At 41.6% G+C, this 21,281-nt stretch overlaps 1 protein-coding gene across 2 annotated transcripts in view; it reads left to right on the top strand.

Moving 5' to 3' along the window:
* The window catches only part of HOOK3 (hook microtubule tethering protein 3), a 132,073-nt gene that overhangs the window by 41,527 nt on the left and 69,265 nt on the right, over nucleotides 1–21,281 (top strand). For both annotated transcript variants that reach the window (XM_019517128.1, XM_019517127.1), the window contains exons 4-8: nucleotides 3,950–4,082; nucleotides 5,493–5,560; nucleotides 14,305–14,367; nucleotides 16,276–16,359; nucleotides 17,167–17,330. In XM_019517128.1, coding sequence (XP_019372673.1) covers nucleotides 3,950–4,082; nucleotides 5,493–5,560; nucleotides 14,305–14,367; nucleotides 16,276–16,359; nucleotides 17,167–17,330 — 512 coding nt within the window. The remainder of the gene's footprint in view (nucleotides 1–3,949; nucleotides 4,083–5,492; nucleotides 5,561–14,304; nucleotides 14,368–16,275; nucleotides 16,360–17,166; nucleotides 17,331–21,281) is intronic.

The following is a 21,281-nucleotide window of genomic DNA, read 5'->3' as shown; positions in this document are numbered from 1 at the left end:
TGCACACCCTGACTGTTAAGAAGTTTTTCCTAATGTTGAGCATGAATTGGTCTTCCAGGAGTTTGTGGCTGTTACTTGTAGTTTTACCCTTCGGTGCCCTGGTGAGCAGTTGCTCACTGAGCCTTTGATGTACTCCCCTAGTATAGCAGTAAGCTGCTACCAGGTCCCCTCTCAGCCTTCTTTTCTTCACGCTGAAGAGTCCCAGATCCCTCAGCTTTTCCTCATATGGTTTGCCGTGTAAGACTCTGATTATACAGGTGGCTCTTCTTTGGACTTTCTCAAGCTTGTCCATGTCCTTGTTAAAATGTAGTGCCCAGAACTAGATACAGTACTCCAGCTGTGGTCTCACCGGTGCTGGGTAGAGCAGAAGAATCGCCTCCTTGGTTTTGCTGGAGATGCATCTATTGATGTATGCCGGAGTATTATTTGCCCTACTGGCTATAGCGTTCCACTGCCGGCTCATATTCATACTGTGGTATATTATTACCCCAAGGTCCGTTTCATTTATAGTACTGGTCAGTTTGGTGCTACCAAGCCTGTAGATGTGTTGGGGGTTGCTTGTCCTGAGATGGAGCACTTTACATTTCTTGACATTGAACTACATCAGATTCCGATCCGCCTAACTTGCTAGCCTCTCTAGGTCTGCCTGTATCTGTAGCCTATCTTCAAGCGTGGCCATGCTTCCCCATAACTTGGGGTTGTCTGCAAACTTGGCCAGTGAGCTCTTCACCCCTGCATCCAAACCATTAATAAAGATGTTGAAAAGTTCAAGCACTGACCCCTGCTTGACACTGCTGCCCACTTCTCACTAGGATGACACAGATCTGTTCACTACAAGACTCTGGGTCCTATCCTGCGACCAGTTGCTCACCCACCTGACTATCTCAGAGTTAAGCCCACAATCCTCCAATTTTCTTGCTAGGACGTTGTGGGATACTAGATCAAAGGCCTTTTGAAAATGAAAGTACACAGTGTCAACCTGCTCTCTTTTGTGTCCACGTGGCGAATTACCTGGTCATAGAAGGAGATGAGGTTGGTAAGGCAAGACAGGACCTGCCTGTGATGAAGCCATGCTAGCTGTCATTCAGAACCTTACGTTCTGCAGGCTTATCACAGATAGACTCCTTGATGAACTTTTCTAGGATATTCCCTAGGAGGGAAGTTAGGCTGATTGGCCTATAGTCACCGGGGCCCTCCCTCCTGCCCTTCTTGTGGATGGGCACAACACTGGCCCTCTTCCAGTCCTCAGGGACTTCTCCAGAGTGCCACAAGTTGTGGAAGAGTTTTGCCAGGGGTTCTGCAATGATTTCAGCCAGCTCCTTCAGCACTCTCGGATGAAGATCATCTGGTCCCGCTCACTTGTATATGTCTAATTTTTCTAAATTGGTCATACACCAATTCTACAGAAATAGTAGGAAAGCAGTTATTCCTACCATGCTCATTCTGTACTCTACCTGGCATTGTTTTTCCTTTGCTCCGGTAAAAGATCAAGGTGAAGTAGTCATTCAGTTCAGCTTTCTCCTGGGTGCAACCAGCTCTTCTTAGTTTTTGAGCAATGGCCCCACACTCCCATTTGTTTTCCTCCTGTCTCCTATGTACCTAAAGAAGGACTTCGTGTTGTCCTTGATTCCCATTGCTAATCTAAGTTTGATCACTGCTTTAGCCTGTCTTATCTGTTCCCTGCAAATGCAGGCTGTCATGGAATAGTCTTCCTTGGGGCCTGCTCCGAGCTTCCGTTGTTTATAAGCCTTTTTCTTCTTTCTTAAGAGAACCGCGATTTCCGTGTTTAGTCAAGAGGGCTTCCCAGCCCTTCTGCTACCTTTTCTCTGCGTGGGAATGGACTTCCTTTGTGCTTCAAAGATTGTGTCCTTAAGGAACAACCACTCTTTGTGCACACCTTTTGCATTCAGTCCTTAGTCCCACAGCAGTTCCCCTACTAGTGACCTAAGCTTGTTGAAATTTGCAATTTTTAAGTCCAGACTTCAGTCCTGCTATCAGATTTGTCTGCCTCATGTTGGACAGTGAACATGATAGTTTCATGGTTGTTGTCACCCAGGCTTCCCTCTATATTTAAGTATAGTCACATTTTCAACTCCTACAGAGCCTTTTCAGAGCAAATGAGAAAAACTTAAATTTTCTCTACTGATATTCATGTAGCTCCTTCCAGAATGTAAATTTGCGTACAGTAGTTGTATATCTAGTACAGGGGTGGGCAGTTATTGCGCTGGAGGGCCGCTTAATAAGATTTAGTGAGCTTTTGAGGGCAACAAGTGTAGCCCCATCCCTTGACAATTGCCCTGGCCCTTGGTTGCTGCCATCTTGGGATCAGAAGTCCCACCTCTAACCCCTGATGTTTGCCACTGAAAGTGTGTCCCCTTGCCCTGGAAGTGCTCCTTTGCAAGTGGGAGGTTTGCCATCTTGAAACTGAAAAAAACCCTAATAATATACAGGAAAAAACATCAAAAATCTACTATAACTTTTAATTTTATTTAAAAAATATTTTTGTCCTGATTTTGTGTGTTCTGTATAGTGTTTGTAGAGGTGATTGGTGGTAGGAGGGTGTGAGTGTGTGTTGGGGATATGGTACGGGTTGGGAGTGTGTGGTTGTGAGGGAGTTGTAGCGGGGGGGATCCTTGGAGCCCCTGGAATGTGTGAGTGCCTGAAGCTGCATGTGGTGGCATCATGCAGGGCCAGCCCCACCCAGCCCCGTAACATGCGGCTCCTGCCCAAGTCACAGGCTGCACATGTTGGTAGCGTTCAGGGGCAGCCCCGCCCAGCCCAGTAGTGCTCCTGCCCGAGTCCCAGGTCGCATGTGGTGGCACCGTGCGGAGCCGGCCCCACCCAGCCCCATAATGCACAACTCTTGCAGCATGCAGGACCAGCCTTGCCTGGCTCCCCACACTCCCAGCTCCTTTTCTCCAGTGGGAGTCTGTGGCCCTGGTCCGGTGTGGCCCTTACCTGCATACCGGCAGGGAGGCTGGGAACAGCCGCGGGGGCCCAGGCCGAGTCTTCTAGTCTCCAGCGCCTGCTGGCTCGGGCCTGGAGGGGTCAAGCCAGGTGGGGGTGGGGGCTGGTTGCTTAGCAGCCACAGCTGCAGCCTCCTGCATGGAAGCACTGGCTTGCAGAGGGGCAGCAAGGTCCGGGGCTTACAGAGGGGCCCCGCGGGCTGGGCATGAGCCTGTGGACCATATTTTGCCCACCCCATATCTAGTATAATTGTCCTGTTTCCTTCTCGGATCCATTGTACTCTTTCTTCTTTATGATTTTTCAGTCTTTCTTTTTCTGACCCCTTTTTCCTGCTTAATTATGTGTTGAGCCACTACACCAGACTTTTTCTAAAGACAAAAAATAAGTTGTCTTGAGTCTGAAACTTACTAAATACCTTTGTATCAAGTCTATAGAACTGCTAGACCAAGGGACTAGCAAGAGTTTTGAAGTTCCATATTTTGTTAGCCATTGGATTAAAAATATGTGGTTTGGATGATGAGAGTACTTGGATTTCTAGCTTCCTAGTGGTATGATTTACAGCCTGTCTTGGAGGTGTAATTAAATCATTATGCTTGATTTAATTTTTAATAAAAAATAACAGAAAGCTGCTTTATTTATTTATTTTTACCTTGTATTGATCAGGACACAGGCACCTTTTGTCTGGTGCCACATTACTGGCTTCATTTCCTAACTTGAAAAATAGATGTCTCTTCTGGTAAGAGGTAGTTCATTATTCTTATTAGTCAAGGTAACCTTGTCTAGTATTTCTGAAATACTGACTGTGTCTAACTATGAGAGAGACTTTGTGTTTTGAGAGCCCTGTCCAGCAGCAAGTGGGCTGAAGTCACCCATCTTATTCCGGTTAATATCTCAAAGCTGGATGTGAAAACTGTACCAAAAATGCAAGTTGTTTCTTTCAGCTGTGCATATTGATATGTAAATGTATTATGTCTTCATGCAGATTTTAGGGCAGCAGATTAATGACTTCACCCTTCCTGATGTTAACCTGATTGGAGAGCACTCAGATACTGCAGAGCTTGGGAGAATGCTTCAGCTTATTTTGGGATGTGCTGTGAATTGTGAACAGAAACAAGGTAATCAATTTTGAATGTGCATTTTGCTCTCAGAGCAGTTAATGATAGTCAGATTTGCTGCATAAATCACCTAGGAGGATGGTGTTCCTGAGGTTGCTGTCTGATTTAGTATAGGTCATATAATTATTTTGTCTTATTGGTAATAAGTACCATTATATTATAAGCTTAACTGAGCTTTGCAGGCTGGAACTGCGGAACTGATTCTGCTTCCAATCACTGTGTCCTAAAACCATTGTCTAAGAATGTCTTACAACCTCAAAACTCTGTATTGATGTGGTTACCACATATGTGAGGTCTTGTTTCTCTTCTTTCCATAGCATTGCACTGAAAATTCTTAGTGACCTTACCCCAGGCTAACATAGGTTGCATGACTAAACTGCACATCCTAGACTGTGTTAACATACACCAACTATGTGCCTGTGCAGCCACCATACATAGGATACTGTTTTGTCTTCCAACTCTACAAAGTCTTGTAATAATGACAATTTTTAATGTTTTTTCTCAAAAAAAAATTCTTCCTTCTGGTTCCATGAAGTGAAAAATAACTGCACAGGTGAAAACTACTGAGTTCATCTTTTAGTTATTCATTTGGGAGATGGCTCTAGGTAATTGCAAAAAGTGGTATTATGTAGGTTTGGGTACCAAATGATACAGGATCTGATATCTGTTCTGCTACTTGCTCTCAGGGGCCATATCCAGACATGTGTAGATGTTTGGTTCCCCAGGCACAATTAGTGGTGGTGCACCTTGTGCCACTGCTAGTTCTTCCCAGGGTCATGTGCGCTCTGGAGTGCGGCAAGTTACCCTGGGTGGGATAGGGGAGGCTGGGGCCAGTCCAGGGTAAGGCTGAGCCAGCCTTACCTGGGGTCCTGGGGCTTCATAAATCTATTGGATAAATACATTGGATAAATAAATCTATTGGATACAAAAAATCATGGACTTAATATAGGCATTGGATTTATGACATGTTACAACCTGCCTGACATCTGATATCCTAGGTAACCTGCCTCTAGCTGACCAGTTGCATTCCTTCACACATTTTCTACCTTGGAGAACACAGCAGTTTACCTGTGCCTGAGGAAAGGTGTTCGTGCCCAAAAGCTTGCAAATAACTTTTTTCCAACTGTGTAGTTTGTCTAATAAAAGATATCACATCTGCTTGGAGAACCTTGTCTGCTTATGTCCTTAGACCAACATGGCCACAACCAACATCCCTGCAGCACTGATTAGTATGCCTTTTCATTAAGCTACACCTGGACTAGCTAGGTTGGGGCTGGATACCAATTAAGACAGGGGTTCCATCACCCACACCCACATTGTAGTCCACATGATAGATGAAGCCTTTATCCCATGTTCAGTTTAACAGTCTGAAGTTTAAATAGTAACATGTTGGAATGTTCTTGTTTTCAGAATACATCCAGACCATTATGATGATGGAGGAGTCGGTTCAGCATGTAGTTATGACAGCTATTCAGGAGGTATGCTGGAGTGCCCATATTATGTAATAATTCAGCTTTACAGTATTGTAGCAAAGATTTTTTTTAGTTTTGTTAAGTTCAGTGGGGAGTAATTAAAAGAAGGGGCACAGAAGTCAAAATCTGTAAAATTAGCATAATGTTGTTTTCCATTTATTAGGGAAAACATAATTTGTTAAGCAAGCCTTTCTTATGTAATAGAGTTCAGGTAAATGTCCCACTTTTCTTTAAATCTAGAAGATTTAAGCTTCTAGATACTTTGAGACTGGGTTCCCTTTCCTTTACCTTTCCTTCCCTGTGGCTCCTGAATACACACTACAATACTTTTTGTATAAGTAGCAAAACAAATACTGTAGAAATTTTGTTAATTTGCACCAAATAATGGGGAGACTTGTTATGAAGTACTGAGTTTTGTAAATGGGCAGCAAACAAATAATAAAAAGGGGAAAATATGCAGTGAAACATTCATTGTTTGGTCAGCTGTAGTCTAGCTTTAGCTTTAATTATTCCTCACAGTAAATTGTAGTATGTTAATAAATATACTGTATTATATATTCTAAAAATATTTTAGAAATATAAGATTTTACTAAGCCATATATTAAACTTGTATTGTAAGGAAAGACCTCCTGTTTTGGTAGGTTAAGTAACATTTAGACTAGTGGGTTTACTATGTGCTAGAAATAATTTCATCGTCTCATTTCAACATAATGCCTCATGCCAAGAAACTAGATAAACTCATACAGGGAAACTTAGTGATGGCTATCATTATTATTGCCAGTTTTCTTCTGCTAAGCAGATCAGTTGAATATCAGTGCTTCAACTGCTGGGCTTTAGTTAATAATATTTTAGCTGAGGTCCAACACTGGTGTGGAGGGGGGAGGAGGCTGGGGGGGGCAAGAGAAGGAGAGAGCGACGCTGCTGCCCACCTGGTGCAGCAGCAGCTCCTGCCTGTGTCTGCAGTTGATGCTGCTGGCAGGTTTTGGGCAAGAGCTTCTACTGCACTGGGAGGGCAGCAGGTCAGCTGTGAATGCCACAGCAGGTTCTGTGTCCAGGCTCCTAAACCTGCCTGCTGCGTTCACAGCTGATGCCACCACCCACCCACTGCAAGGAAAACCCCGCCCAGGTCTGGAGCTGATGCCTGATACTACTGGGCCGCTTGCCTGGGACCATGTGGTGGTCAGAGCCACTGGCTGCCAACAGGCCAGATCCAGTGAGTTGGCAGCCATTTACCCAGAGGCTAGATCTGGCCTGTGGGCTGTATTTTGCCCACCCTTGCTGTAAAGCATTTTTATCTCAGTTCTCGGATTTCAGACAAAGTAACTTCACATCAAGTAACTTCAGTATCTCAGCTTTTGTGTTTCTGAAACAGCTTATTGGCTTCTTGGATGACCCCAAAACAGGCGTCATAGGCAGTTACTTAATGCAGAACAAATTAATGAGAGAGAGAATAAAAATAAAGGAACAGATTTTGCTGGTTTTAAATGAAATGGTTTTCTGGCAAGTACTCTAGGAAAAAATAACAATTCACTAGTGTCTTTGCTGATGCATTGCTCCCAGTCCACCACTGGAGTTCCATTTGACTCTGCATGTGAACAAGAATAAAAAGTGTTAATTCCATGTTGACTCTGATAAATCCGTAATTGAACACTGACAAATTTCAGTATGGTGCATTTGAATTTATTTTATGAATACATTAAATGAAACTGCAGGTTTTCTACAAAGATAGCATTTTGTCTCTTATCCAGACCATAGGAGTCTTATACACTGTCTGCTGACCAATCATTTAGAGAAATAAAACTTCAGAGTAATGGTGGGAAATTCCATTATTTCATAAATGTTAAACTTGGAGACATTCAGGTTTCTTTTCCTGTTGGGTGAATGTGTGCAGCAGGCAGTCTAAATAGGTCCTTTAGTGCTGAGTACTGGAGGCAGTGTCAGACATGCTTGAGGTTGTGCAGTACATAGGACTTTGCTCCTTGTTTTGGTTCCAAACTATCCAGAAGTCAGCAAATATCAGTTTTCCTATGTTGTCACCTAATTATTTTCAAGGTTCATTTTGTGTTTAGTTTAAACTGTTTTTTCCTTTATGGATAATCTTCCACTGAGCCCATCAGGAATAGTGGGGAAAATTAAACAGTGTGGAACACATCAGACATACATTTGGGTCTCTTAAAAGCAACTAAATTGCCTGAAAAAGAAACCTTACCCTAATGTGTGTCCAAAGGAAATTAACTGAGTTTGCACATTATGTAGGATGAGGCAGCAATATATATGAAGTAAGCATCTTGAAGTTACAACAGACTAAAATAAGCTGTAGTGCTGTATTTGTAGAATACAGAACTTAAGCCATATACATGATAAAGAAGAAAATCATTGCGCGCAGATTCCATGATCATCTTGTATCCATGACAACTCAAATTAATTCAACCTTTATGAGTAAACCAGTTAAAATGGATAAAGGATTTAATACTATAAAACTAGTATGGCTGTAAGTATTTTCTTTAATGCCATTTGTCATATGCCTTTGAGGATGGAAAGGTATCTTTGTCATAAAGTAACAATACAAATATCAGAAGAAATGCCATTTATTTTCTATAAAATGGCATAATATAAACTGAAGAAATTATCTTGTAACCCAAGTTATTGTTTCATTTGTGGCTTTGAAATTAAATCCACTCATTTACCAAGGGATAGATTAATTTTGCTTTTAAAGAATGTTTTGATTAAAGCAGCAAACGTGTGATTTTTTTTATGCCACACATATCTTTTCCCCTCCAAATCAGCCCTCCAAAATTGGGGTGCTTGTCTTAAGCAGGGAAGTTGTTTTTTCTTTACTGGGATATAAGCAGGGGGAATAGGCAGCCATGATGGCATGGTGTCTGCTTGCTTCAGGATGGTTGCTGCTTCAGTGTGATTCTGCAAACACAAGGGGTTGAATCAAGTGGTAACTCTAGGCACAAGCTAAGTGCTCTGGCTGTAAAAGTGGCAAGTGGCTGTAGTCTGTAATAACTTGATAAGTGTTATGGTATGGAAACAATATGTTATCGTTTACAGGAACTTACCGTAATTACCTGAATCCAAGATGACTTTGAATTTAAGATGACCCCCCAATAATTAGATGCTGTATGTGGAAAATGATAAACTTCTTATAAGTTTTCTATGTATAGCATATAATTATTGGGGCAGTCATCTTAAATTCACACCCGCCTCCTCTGCTGCAGCCAGGAAAGCAGTGGTGGGAAGTCAGGCAGCCAGACCCATGCCCCTTGGCCCACTACCCCATTTCCCTCCCCCTCCTCCCTCCACTGCTTACTTTCTGCAGCATCTCTGGCTCTGGGGCAGTCAGCAGTGGTAGCTAAGGCAGTCTCCCCTGCAGCCCAAGCCACCCTGGCCTGGACAGGCAGGGACTGTGTTCTAACTTCACCCTGGGCCTGAAGCTGGGGTCTCAGTAGCCACCTGCCTCAGCCAGTACTTGAATATAAGACAAGGCTTAAGTCTTCCTGGAAACGGTATGTCCTGGAAATGTGGCAGCCTGGAGAGTGTTCTGGTATGGCAGGCTTGCTACCTCCTCCTAACTATTTCCTGCTATGTCTCACTTCCTGTATGCTGTCACACAAGTCAGCTGTGCCTCTGGAAAATCTTTTTTTCCACATTCTGCCTTACATCTCGTTCTTTGGATGTTTTACTTGGGGGGAGTATGCAAGAAAATATGGTATATCAGTAGGCAGTAATAGAGGTTTCATTAAAATGAATTATGAGTGCTGGATTGAAATTAAGGAATTAAGGTCATAATGCTGCAGTAACATGGATGAAGGCAGATTCCTGTGTTCATTATAAGCCACTATTTAAATTAAAAAATATATACAGGCAACCCCTGTTTAACGTTGTTTTGCTTAGCACTATTTTGCTATAATGCTCATTTTACATTGATACGGGATTCCACTTAGCACTCAGCAAGTTTCATTATAACAATCATGAGCATGTCCTAAGAATGATTCTGATGGCTTTAGAAAGTGAAAAATGGAAGTTGGTTTCGCTTAATACTCGGTTTTGCTTGACACTCGTTTTTTCTGGAACCAATTAAGAGCGCTAAGCGGAGATTGCCTGTATGTAATTTTAGAGGGTAAATTGGAGCGCTGTCTTTACCTGCTTCTGAGTTTTTGCAGGTGAGACAGGCAATCTCTGTATTTGAAACACATTAACCGAGGGGTGTCAAAATCATTCAGCCCTGCAGGCCAGATGAGTGTCATGGGGCTGGTCCACAGACTGGATCAGATCCACAGATTAGCCTGACAGTTTGGATCTAGCTTGCATCCTGGAGTGGCCAGAGTGGCTACCATGTGTGGCGTGGTACAGTGCCAGGGCTGTGCTGCATGCGGCAGCCCCTCTGCCTCTCCAGGAATATACTTCACAGAAGTGCTTTACAGCCCCAGAGCAGCCATCATATGTAGCAGAGACCTGGAGTAGCAGAGCTGGAGGCATTGTGTGTGACACACAAAGCCATCTTGTGTGCCCTGTGTACTGCTTGTGGGTCAACCCAGAGACTTGAGGGCAGCACTAGGGGTCAGATGATAGGGCTTCATGGACTGGATCTAGCCTGTGGGCTTTATCTTTGACACCCCTATATTAACCAGTGGTACTCTCTCACTGCCACTGAACATGATTCTACTATATGGCCCAACTATTATGGCTGCAGAAGGCCAGCCCATACTGAAAACAAAAATGCGTGGAAATATTTGGGAAATCTGAAGGTTTCCAAAATGCAGTGGTAGGTCAAGAGGATAAGTAACACAGCTCATTTAGGAAATGAGCTGCAGCTTTTAATGCTGGAGAATAAATAAGTGGGAAGCTTATCTTCAAAAAGAGAAATGCTAACCCTGCAAAGGAAGTGGGGCTCAATTTTTTTTTAGTTTCAAGGCACTGCTCATTAAATTCAAAACACCTCTTCATAACCTTTATGACTAGAGTGGCAGCCCATTTCAAAAATAAATTACAGTTCTTTCACCGCTTTGCAGAGGGGCTGGGCAGTGGGGGCAGGGAAAGGGCCAAGCAAGGACTGAGTCTGAGCCTGCACTTAATCTTTTTATCTTCTCATCCCTGCCACACTCTTCAAAAGATCTCACCATACACCTGGGTGCCTTGACTTTGCTAAGGTTATTAAGCAGTAGTTGCTAATAAAATGTTTGGGGGAAAAACATTTTAGAAGAAACGGACCTGTAAGTATCTAGACCAGGAATTGGCAACCCACAGCACAAGTGCCAGAGTGTGGCATGCAAAGGAATTTTGCTTAGCATGTGCACCTTAGGGCCCTACCATCAGCCCTGTCACACCAACATTTTACCAGTCGAGGTTGTGGGTGTTTAGGTACTCTGCCCAAAAACATTGCTGACCCCTAATCTAAACTATTATGCACTAACAAACAATAGAAAACCTATAATGAAGAATAAAAACATAGGACTTGGAGGCCCCACCTGGGCCATCAAGTCCAGTCCCTTGTGTTTGCATGCAACCATTTACTCAAAGAATCTAAAAATTACCACTTCATATTGTCCCACAGAACTACATAGAACAATTCCTGAAGCATCCAGAATAGTCCATGAAATGATGTAGGTAAAAGGGGAGATGAGGGTACTTTCAGTGCCCAGGCACTGCAGTGACAAGGAAGTAGCTGGTTAATATATGCTCAGAAGATCCTTTAGTGTGGAGGATATAGTCCTATTTCTAGGACAGCAATAATTGAGAGATCTGATTTACATTTTTGATGGAATGTTTTAAAAAGTGTGTGAAATTAATATAAGTAGTTTGTTAATATTTCAGAGTAATGCATTTAGTATAACATTCTTAAAAAAACCCAAAAAATATCAAACAAGAAACCCTATAGAAATCAAATTGGCTTGATTAAGAATGTTCATTTCCATACTTCTGTGCAGAATTGAAAGCCAGTCACCTTTTTAATAGAGTGATGTTAGTCATCAGCCAAGGAAGAGAAATAAGTATGTGAGTACCCCAAGAGTCATTGTTGAGTTTATTGCAATATCTTTATTAATGTTCTGTAAGATGGTTGTATACATCTACTAATGAAATCAAGTGATTGGGTTATAGCATGACCACCTCTGATGGAAATAAGGTTAGTGGGGCTAGAAAGTTTAGAAAATACTGGCAGAGAATATTATTATTAAATGACATGTAGCTCAGAAAATTATTGTAGTAAATGACTATTTACTTGAATCTAAGGCAATTTTTTTGGTTCCTCCCCCCAGTTGGATGGGGGGAGTCCCTCATTTTGGATTTGAGTACAAGGAAGCACAGGAGTGGGCAGCTGCTGCAGCTCTGACTTCAACTCTGACTCTGGCCTCAATCCAGGCTCAGAGCCAGAACCACACCAGCTCCCTGCCCCCCCACTCCACCTGCCATCTGCTTCTGCTCTCCCATTTCCTGCTGCTTATCTTCCTGGGTATGCCCCCACTCCAGCCCAGGGCACAGAGCACATTGTTGATCTGGCCCCAGTCCAGCCTAGCCCAGTTGGAACCCCCCAGGTGGTAGCTGGGGGAGTGGGGAGCAAATGGTGGGGCCATTGGCTGCAGTGGCACGGGCAGTAGGGGGGATGCAACAGGAGGAAGGCAGGCATGGGGGAATGTGGGGGGTGGGACAAGTGACAGGTGTGGAGGAGCAGGTGGCAGCCTGCTTGACTCCCCCATTGCCTGCCCCATGCTGCTTCCCCTGCGCTACTGACCCCTACTGTTCCCCTGCACTGCCTGTCCCCTTTGCCACTGCTTTCACCACTGCAGTGGTGCAGAGGGACAGATTTAAGACAACCCTCTAATAATTAGATTCTATACATGGACAATTAAAATAAATGTATAAATTTCCATGCATCAAATCTAATTACTGGGGGGTCATCTTAAATTCAGAGTAATCTGGGATTCAGGTAAATTCTGTAAATCAGCGTGTGCCATTTGATAGTCTGTGGTGACAAGAAAGTCCTGTGACTCAGCTTTGTAGGAGTATTGTAATACAGGCTAGAGCCTTTATCTTTTCTTTCATAAGATTTTTGGTTCTGTTGATGGAATAGGTGTTGGGGGTTTTTTTCTGGGGAACCTGCGATCAGGAAGTTATGAATAAACTAAAAGAAATGTGGTGACTCACGACAAAAATGGTGCCTGGCTGAAGGGACTTTTTAGATTATCTTAAATATTTGTAACTTGCCCAATGACAACTAAGGTACAGGGTAAAATATATATGCTTGAATCGTGTAGATATGGAGTAAGGGGAGAGATCTGTTGTATATGGTGGTATAACCAGATATGATGGGGCAAAATGTTAGCAAAAGAAAATGTGAATAGAAATAAACAGGAGAAACTTTGATAGTGAGATGTATTACAACAGCCTGGTCCTCTGCAGGAAATAATGGAAACCTCCCTCTCTAGAGATTTTAAATACCAGGCTAAGTGAAGAATAAACATGAAGAATTATACTGAAAAGGAAACAGCATTGCCCTGAAATTGATGAATAGGATAAATTAAGGGTGGCCAACCTATGGCGTGCATGCCACAAGTGGCAGAGGCAGCTTCTGTGTGGCACTTGTGGTAGACTGTAGGAGGGGACAGGCAGCACAGTGCCAAATAGGGCAAAAAACAGATCAGCAGATCAAGCAAGAGTAGTAGCACTCAGGGAGGTGAGAGGGCTAATTTGTGACGCATCTGCCAGAAAGTTTGGCCCCCACTGGGATATATGACCAGTAATTCCTTATGGGGATTAATGTTTATGATTCCCAGTAAAGAAGAAAACCTAAGACATTAACTATGTTGTAACTATTCTGAAGAAAAGCAGAAGCAGCCTTCTTGTTTTTGATTAATTACAACTTAGTAGCTTTTATCTTTCTTGTTACTAGTATTACCTTCATCTTAATATTTTTGCTTTGTTTTTGGTTGGGTGGGTTTTTTTAGGGGGGTGGGAGAGGGGGTTGGTCTGGGAATTTTTGCTTTTGCTTTAATTCTATTCTAGCCATTTCCCTGTTTTAAAAAACTGGTGGCCATTTGCAGTGAAGGAGGATTTTATTTTCTACCTGTTATTTTCCTCTGGGAAAATTGTATTAATTCATTTAAAGTGTTCCTGGCAGCCTATATCTAAAAGGGATAGTGTTTCTTTTCTCTGCATCCTGACCACATTACAAAATACAGTTTGTTTTACTAAAATAGTTCAGATAATTTATGGTAATGTTTCAGACTTGAGAATATTCATTTTAGAGCATAGTTTCTTAATATAGGAATTCAAACAAGCTTGCAGAATGTCAAGACCAATTTCCTTTTCTTTGCAGAAAGATTTCGTGAGGTGCCCAGTTTGGAGTGGGGGAGAGGTTATGAGGGTTCCTTATGTGGGAACATTGTAAAACATTGCTAGTATGAAATTCTAGAAGCAGATCCTTATTGCTGTATTGGTGTTTGCTGACAGTTCTCTGCAAAGAACAGCTCCAGCCTTTTGAGATAAATGATGGACATGCTTTTTTCAGAGAAAACCAGATCAGATAAGATGTCTCTTTACATGCTTGTTATATCTTTTTTAAGTCCTGAACATTTCTAATTCTGTTTGCATATACCCCGTATATAAAATATAGTGAAAACATGAGGTCTTATTGTCAAAGAAAGCTTCCATAAATATAAGATCAACCTGTTTTTTCATTGAAAGCTTAGCTTTTAATATACAAATAAATCTTTTGCTTTTTCTAATCCAGTGTAATCTAATTGCAGTTGATGAGTAAAGAATCACCAGTCTCTGTTGGAAATGATGCTTACGTTGACCTTGATCGTCAGGTATCTAAGACCAGATGTTTATTTTTCTTTAATCGCAGGAAATTGGTGTCCAGTCATTCTGGTATACTATCAAGTTAGCTGCCTCTTATTTTTCGGTAGAAAATCTTTTTGGGAAGTAAAAGAAACAGCAAAATTCAAATTTTCAATGTAATATTTCTCCTTAAAGCACCATTGTCTTGCGAGATAATTAGTCAGAATTTACACTTACATGTATTTTTTGGGGTTTTTTTCATTAACAGCAGCATGGGCCATATTAAAAAAATACTATTACGAATTTGCTATTTGTATGGGTTATACTTTCTGAATTTTCTCATTCATACTGTTTTTAAAATGAAAACATTTCTTTGGGGAATAAGATTCATTGTAAGCATTATGAATAGTTTGTAGATACAACATGTAAACTATGGCATTATTTGTTGTGCACACATATGCACATGCATTAATTGCATTTATTAGCTGTAAGGAAAACTTTTTGCCCTATTGTGTTGTCACTGGGCACGTCTACCTGAGACGCTTGATGTCCATTGGACTAATTCTACTAAGCATTAGCATGGCTGGCAGAAGCTGGGCTAATATGCAGTACATTAGTCCAATGAGCATTAAGCATCACCAAAACAAGTTTGTTTGTGCTAATGCGCAGTAGACTTTGTCCAATGAGCATTAAGCATCACAAAAAAGCATTTGTGCTAATGTACAGTAGCGCTGATTACAGTACATTAAGTTTAGTACCTGTTATTACAGGTACTAAACTTAATGTGCATCAGTAAACATATAGACACTCCCACTGAAGTTCATAGCTTAGATCTGGCTCCAAAATCCTTCAAGCAGACCAGAGACCTATTGTGAAATTTTGGTAAAATCCCTCAGTGGCTGAAACTGAGGAAATGTCATACCACATCACACATGTATTATCATCTATTATATGCCCATTTTTAGAAAGCACATTCTGTTGCTTATGTTCTCCTTATACCTGCCTACCTATATGCCATTCCTTTAAGATGCCAGAATTGTAGTATGGAGAATAATGCTGTTTCTGCATTGTTGTACCTTAAAATATTTAGTCTGTACTAAGAAAGAGATGGAGTTAATATTAGAGGTCAGCTGTTCCACATAGTCTTGGAAAATGAAAAAGATACCTTTCACTAAAGTAGACTAGATATTTGAAGAATAGTTTTTTAAAATAATTTTTCATATATATGTCAAAGATGTAGTTTTGTGCATATTTCTCAGACCAGTTTTTTTGGTTTGTACATTGACTTCCAACTGTATTCCTTGAGAAACGTGAAAGTCATAAGTCTTTCAACTGGTATAAGATTCTTTTTTACAGACCTGACAGAATGTTTAAACTTTGTACATGAGAGTGAATGTCTTTGTTCAGACTGCTCTTAGACTTTGTCACCACAGTAACTTTCCCCATTGTACATCAAGTGGTGGTACCCAGTGGCTAGACAGGTTTTACCTTGATTGTCTATTCCTTGTATTCCATCTCCCAATCCTTTGTGTAGTTGCAAAAATAGTTAAAAACTGAAACTGTTCACTCTTTGCATCTGTAAAGAAAAGTGGTGTTGACAGTTTAAATTTACAGAGATTATACCTTTTTTAACATTCAGGTTGCACAGGTTCTTGGGCACAGTATGTAGAATTACGTATTTTGTTCCAGGTCCAGGCATTGCCTTCTGATGTGTTTATCTTCCTTACATAAATTAGGCCATGTCTGTGCTTAACCATAGGTGCCCCTTTTTCTTATTATAGAATAGAAAACTGTCACTGACTTTTTCAAAATCAGTAATCCAGCTGCATTAAGTAAACTATACAGTGATATAATTCAACAGCTTTATGGTTACAGACTACTTAAATCTGTTATAATGTTATGGTGACAATAAAAAAAATTATGCTGTTTTATAATAGTTGAAGAAAACAACAGAAGAATTAAATGAAGCCTTAGCAACAAAAGAAGAAATTGCTCAGAGGTGCCATGAATTAGATATGCAGGTAGGCTGTTTGTTATATGTACACAATTAAGTTATGGAAATTGTAGCATGAGATTGAGAAGGGATATATTGATTCTTAGACAGCTAAAGACAGGAGGTAGCATGGAGATCTATCAATGAAAACAAATGCTTAATAGTTGTACTATTTTAACTCTACTAGAACTGCCAAAACAGTACAATCTTCCTAGTAGTGGTACAATTTTATTAGTATAAAGGTGCTTTACATACAGGTTTAACTTCCATATACAAGAAGGAAATAAGCCAAGCCAAGTATTCTGTTGTAATGGTATATTTAATTTGGTTTAAAAAAATCTTGTTGCAATCAAAATAGTTATGCAAAAAAGAAGTGTTGACCAGACCTTAGAGAAGTCATATTTTACTAATTAACTAAGCAGTCCTAATCTAGAAGATATGACTAAAGTAAACCTGGAATGCAAATTTGTCTTTTTTGTTGGTCACATTTCAAAGTAAAAAGGACTCTAGATTCTTGGTTTTGAAAGGTTGATAAGATTTCAATACAACAGTTGTTTCCTTTTAAAATTCAGCCAGTTGATTGTAGATGCCTTTTGATAAATACAGCTTAAACCACTAACATCTGCATATTAATTTTATATCCCCATTGCTCTGGTGTCTTGGCTTGCATCACATAGGAATTAGATAAATAGTTAAAACTAGAGCATGTTGTCCTCAGTATATTTGTTAGGAGACCTTAGGTCTTCAGTCATGGGTCATGCTAATAGTCTGCATGCAAAATTTGGTCTTGAACATGATAATGTCATAGTTGCAACTTGTTGTTTCATTGCAACAGGTTGCAGCACTTCAAGAGGAGAAAAGCAGTTTACTAGCTGAAAACCAAATCCTGATGGAACGTTTGAATCAATCTGATTCTATTGAAGACCCCAACAGCCCTGCAGGACGTAGGCATCTGCAACTGCAAACACAATTAGAACAGCTCCAAGAGGAAACCTTCAGGTAAAAAAAAATCCACAGTTCAGTAAGCTTCATTTAAAACTGGCAGCCACCATTTGAATTATTCCAGCAACCAGATATTTATTTTTAACTAATACACGTTTCATTCCTCTTAGGAGTTGTCTTGAGTTGTTATTGTGGGTCGCATAACCACTACTGTTTTAAAATTAAGTTTTTGTTATGTTCCATTATTTTACAAGCTCAGATTTGAAAAAAATTAATTTTTTAGGCTAAAATTTGCCCTGTTTGCTCCGTGCCCAAAGCAAAAGGTGTTTTGAAGTGCAAGTATATGTGTGTGAGTGAGCAGGCTGTCCCTTCCGCTACTTCTGAGATCGGTAAAGATGCTGTCTTTTTCAAACGTTAAGCCTTTTGTCCAATCTGATTCCTCTCTGGTCCTTTCTGCTCAAGATTATGCATTTTGAGTAGGGCAGGATCACTTTCCAGCATCCTTTGCCCCATTTCTGACTTTAAAGCTTATCTTATTCTGACATTTTCCTTACTCAAAACTCGTGCTTTTGATCTTGTGGCTTTCCACTGCTTTATCTTTCTCCCCTTCCATCTTTGATTCCTTCTGCTTCTGTGTTCATTTGTACCTTCCTTTCCAGTAACCTGAAAAGGCATTTGCCGGTACCTTATCTTTCATTCTAGCTAATGAACATTTTCCTCCTTTCTTTTTACGTTTACACTGTCAACAAGTAGGGTATTCAAGTGCCCTTTAACTCTTTGACTCTGTCTGAAGTCTGACTATCAGGGATCTGGGTTTTCCGTTCACCATGGAAAAATGTGGCAAAACGTGGATTTTCTCATTTTAAGGAGAAAAACACGGGAAATGGCGGGTTTCCCCTTTCAGGCTGGCAGAGTAGCAGTCTGCAAAGAGTGGGAGGAGGGCAATCACGCAGGGGGTGCCACGTGCACGCATTCCTACACAGAGGGTGCTAGGGTTGCATGCACGCCCACACACAAGGGGTGCCATGCAGGGCTGGGAGGGGTGGGGTGCTGTGGGTTGGGAGTGAGGGGCACTGGCTGAGCCATGGGGCTTTGGGTCAGGATTGAGGAGCCTGTGGGGCTGTGGCTTAGGAGTGAGATGGCAGTGGCATGGGCAGAGCACCAGCATATCAGGGCTGCTCAGCACCACAAAGTAGTGGTTGGGGACAACCGCAGCTGAACCCGCATCCTAGTGAGCAAAGGGGGCAGGTGGAGCTTTGATTTTTCCCTTGATAAAAAAAACCCCACAATTGAATGCCAACATTTATAGGTATTTAGAATTTATTTTATTTTAGTGGTTGAGGCAGTGGTTGGCTTCCAAATTGCTTTAAAATTGTAAATATATCAATATAACATTGTGTTCAACTGGTACCTATTTATATAGTGATGATTCATTTTAAGCTCAGAAAAACAGATTTTGGGGGGTTTTAAATTGGAGAATTAGCAATTTTTAGACAGAGAAAACCAGAATCCCTGCTGATTTGTCAATGTCTTCATTCTGTTGAAACTCATCACACCGCATTCCCTGAGCTAAGGTTATTGAACTGCTTCTTCTTTTTTCTCTCCTTTTAATTTGCACACTGCATTCAACTCTGATCGCTTTGTTCTCCCTCCAATGACTTTCATTCAGGCCTCTTTTAATTTTGTCTCTGGTTATTTTAGCCTGCTGACTTGTTTTATTGGCTTTTTGGTTATTCTTCTTTAGATACCTTCCCATATGTCTACCAGGACTCTCCTTTCTAATTCCCCCCTTTTCTTCTTTTCATGTATTCTTGTGTGAGGTCTTTCAAGTTTTAAGTCCCTAGCCTGCATTTCACATCAATGCTAAAGAGCAGTAGACGGGACATAATGTGGGTACAAACTCATTCATTTCATTGGTACAAAATGCAGTAATCTTGACTTTGCTGCGCTATGTCCAAAGCTGTCCACTTCTCACTAAAAAGGTCTCATCTCCTTTTCTCTGGCCTCTATTTCTTTGGTTTTTTTCTTCTGTTAAGACTGGAATCTTAGTAGCAGTTTGCCTCTTATTTTTTGTCCTGCCTAAAGGCCTTACTGGGCAGCTCTGCACCTTGAGCAGCTTTGGCATGCCGGGCACTGCCAGCTGATGTGCTGTTGGCAGTAGTGGTGTGGTTAGCCAACCGCTGCAGCAACAACTATTTTTGTGGTCCCCCAAAATACAGCATCTAGGGCAGCTGCCCTGGTTGTCCTCAGTTATACTACTGTTCCTGCTGCTGGAACTGACTACATTTTGTCTCAGTTCTTATTTCATAGATTTCATAGACATTAGAGTAGGAGGGGACCTCGGGAGATCAACGAGTCCAGCCCCCTGCCCCAAGGGCAGGAAGTCAGCTAGGGTCAAAGGATCCCACCAAGATAAGCATCTAAATGCTTCTTAAAGGAGTCCAAAGTAGGTGCTTGCACCACCTCTGGAGGGAACCTGTTCCAGGCTTTGGGGGCTCAGACAGTTTCTGCCTGGCCTCTTTAAATTAACAGCTGCTGGACCTCTCTCACTTCCAGCATTTTAACATCCTTTACTGACGACTTCTTAACTTTCAAGTTTCTGCAGTTTTGTGCTGCCAGTGTCATATCCTCATTGTTTGGTAGTCGTCACCAGAGTTTCTCTAAAGTATTCCCTTCACTCATTCCCAGCTCTGAACATTTTTTCACTTCACTTCCAGTTAGTGTTTGCATTGCCTCTCTGAAGAGCTGTCTTTCCATGAAGTATTCCAGCTATTGTTTACCATTCTTTCTGTTGTATCTTGTTATGTTATGGCCATTTGTATGTGTGTAGTGGATTATTTTTTCAAGGCAAAGACTGTGTTCAGCATAATTTACACATAAGCCAAAACATAGTTATTTAGCTACCTAAATATGTGGTTTGATTTTTTTTTTATAGGTGTTGAACATCCACAGCTTCCATAAAAACAGCATAGGGCTATAAGCTTTCAGAATATATTTAAAAAATTGATAAAAACCCCAAATTTATAATTTTTCCATATATAGAATATAATTATTGGAGGTTCATCTTAGATTTGGATAAATACAGTACATAAAATGTAGAATGTTGATCACTGAACGTAATGCTGGCATAAAAAGAGTTCATGTTAAGACTTGTGGTTTCAGGGAGAAAAAATACTGTTCAGAGATATGTTTTTACAAAGGTGTTCATTAATCTGATGAATGTCTTGGGGTTCACTTTCTCTGCAAGAAAACTGATGTCAGAAAGCATGCATTTCCTTGCATTGCAAAGCAAAAGTGTTTGATGCTGACTTTGAGGTATGGGTATAGGCAAGGTAAAACCTCCATACCCCAGGTGCAGGAAATCAAGACTTTAGCTTACCTAGTGTTGCAGTGCTTACCCTCAGTTAGAGGTGCACCAATATATTGGGCCGTTATTGGATCGGAAATGATAAAAAGAAAATTGACTGTATTGGAAACTGGCCTGATATGGCTGATTAAATGGCCCGTGCATGTGCATAGCCGCAGTGCAGCATGTAGATGGTGAGGAGCCCAGCCAGGCAGCTTGGAGAGCTGCATGCAGCCGGTAAGTCTGATGTGGTGGAAAGAGAGGGGAGAGGGAAGCAGTGTGGGATGGGCAGATCAAGGCCCCTGTGGTAAAGGAGGAGTATGCTTGAGGCAAGCGCTGCCCAGGCAGGACAGGGTGAGCGTTGGATGGAGCCATGGCTCATCCAGGGGAGTGGGGAGAGGCTACCACCACTGCATGCCGCTCCTCCGGGAATTGCTCATCCAGCAGCTCATCCAGTGCTTGCCCACTCACCTGGTGGCTCCTGCCACTTGTACAGGAAGGCATGCGGGGGCCCCAGATTTGCATGAGGCAGGGTGGGATCCTACTGGTAGGGCAGGCAGTGCTCGCATGGGGCTATGTGGGGGGGCTGCAGCTACCCCAAAATTGGCCGTAGACCCCCCCCAACCTGCCTCCCAGCACTGCCGCTACCCGCCCCACACAAC

This window comes from Gavialis gangeticus, unplaced genomic scaffold, assembly GCF_001723915.1.
Source record: "Gavialis gangeticus isolate Ggan-Ray unplaced genomic scaffold, GavGan_comp1, whole genome shotgun sequence".
In the NCBI taxonomy this organism is placed as follows: domain Eukaryota; kingdom Metazoa; phylum Chordata; order Crocodylia; family Gavialidae; genus Gavialis; species Gavialis gangeticus.
This window is presented reverse-complemented; position numbering and strand designations above follow the sequence as displayed.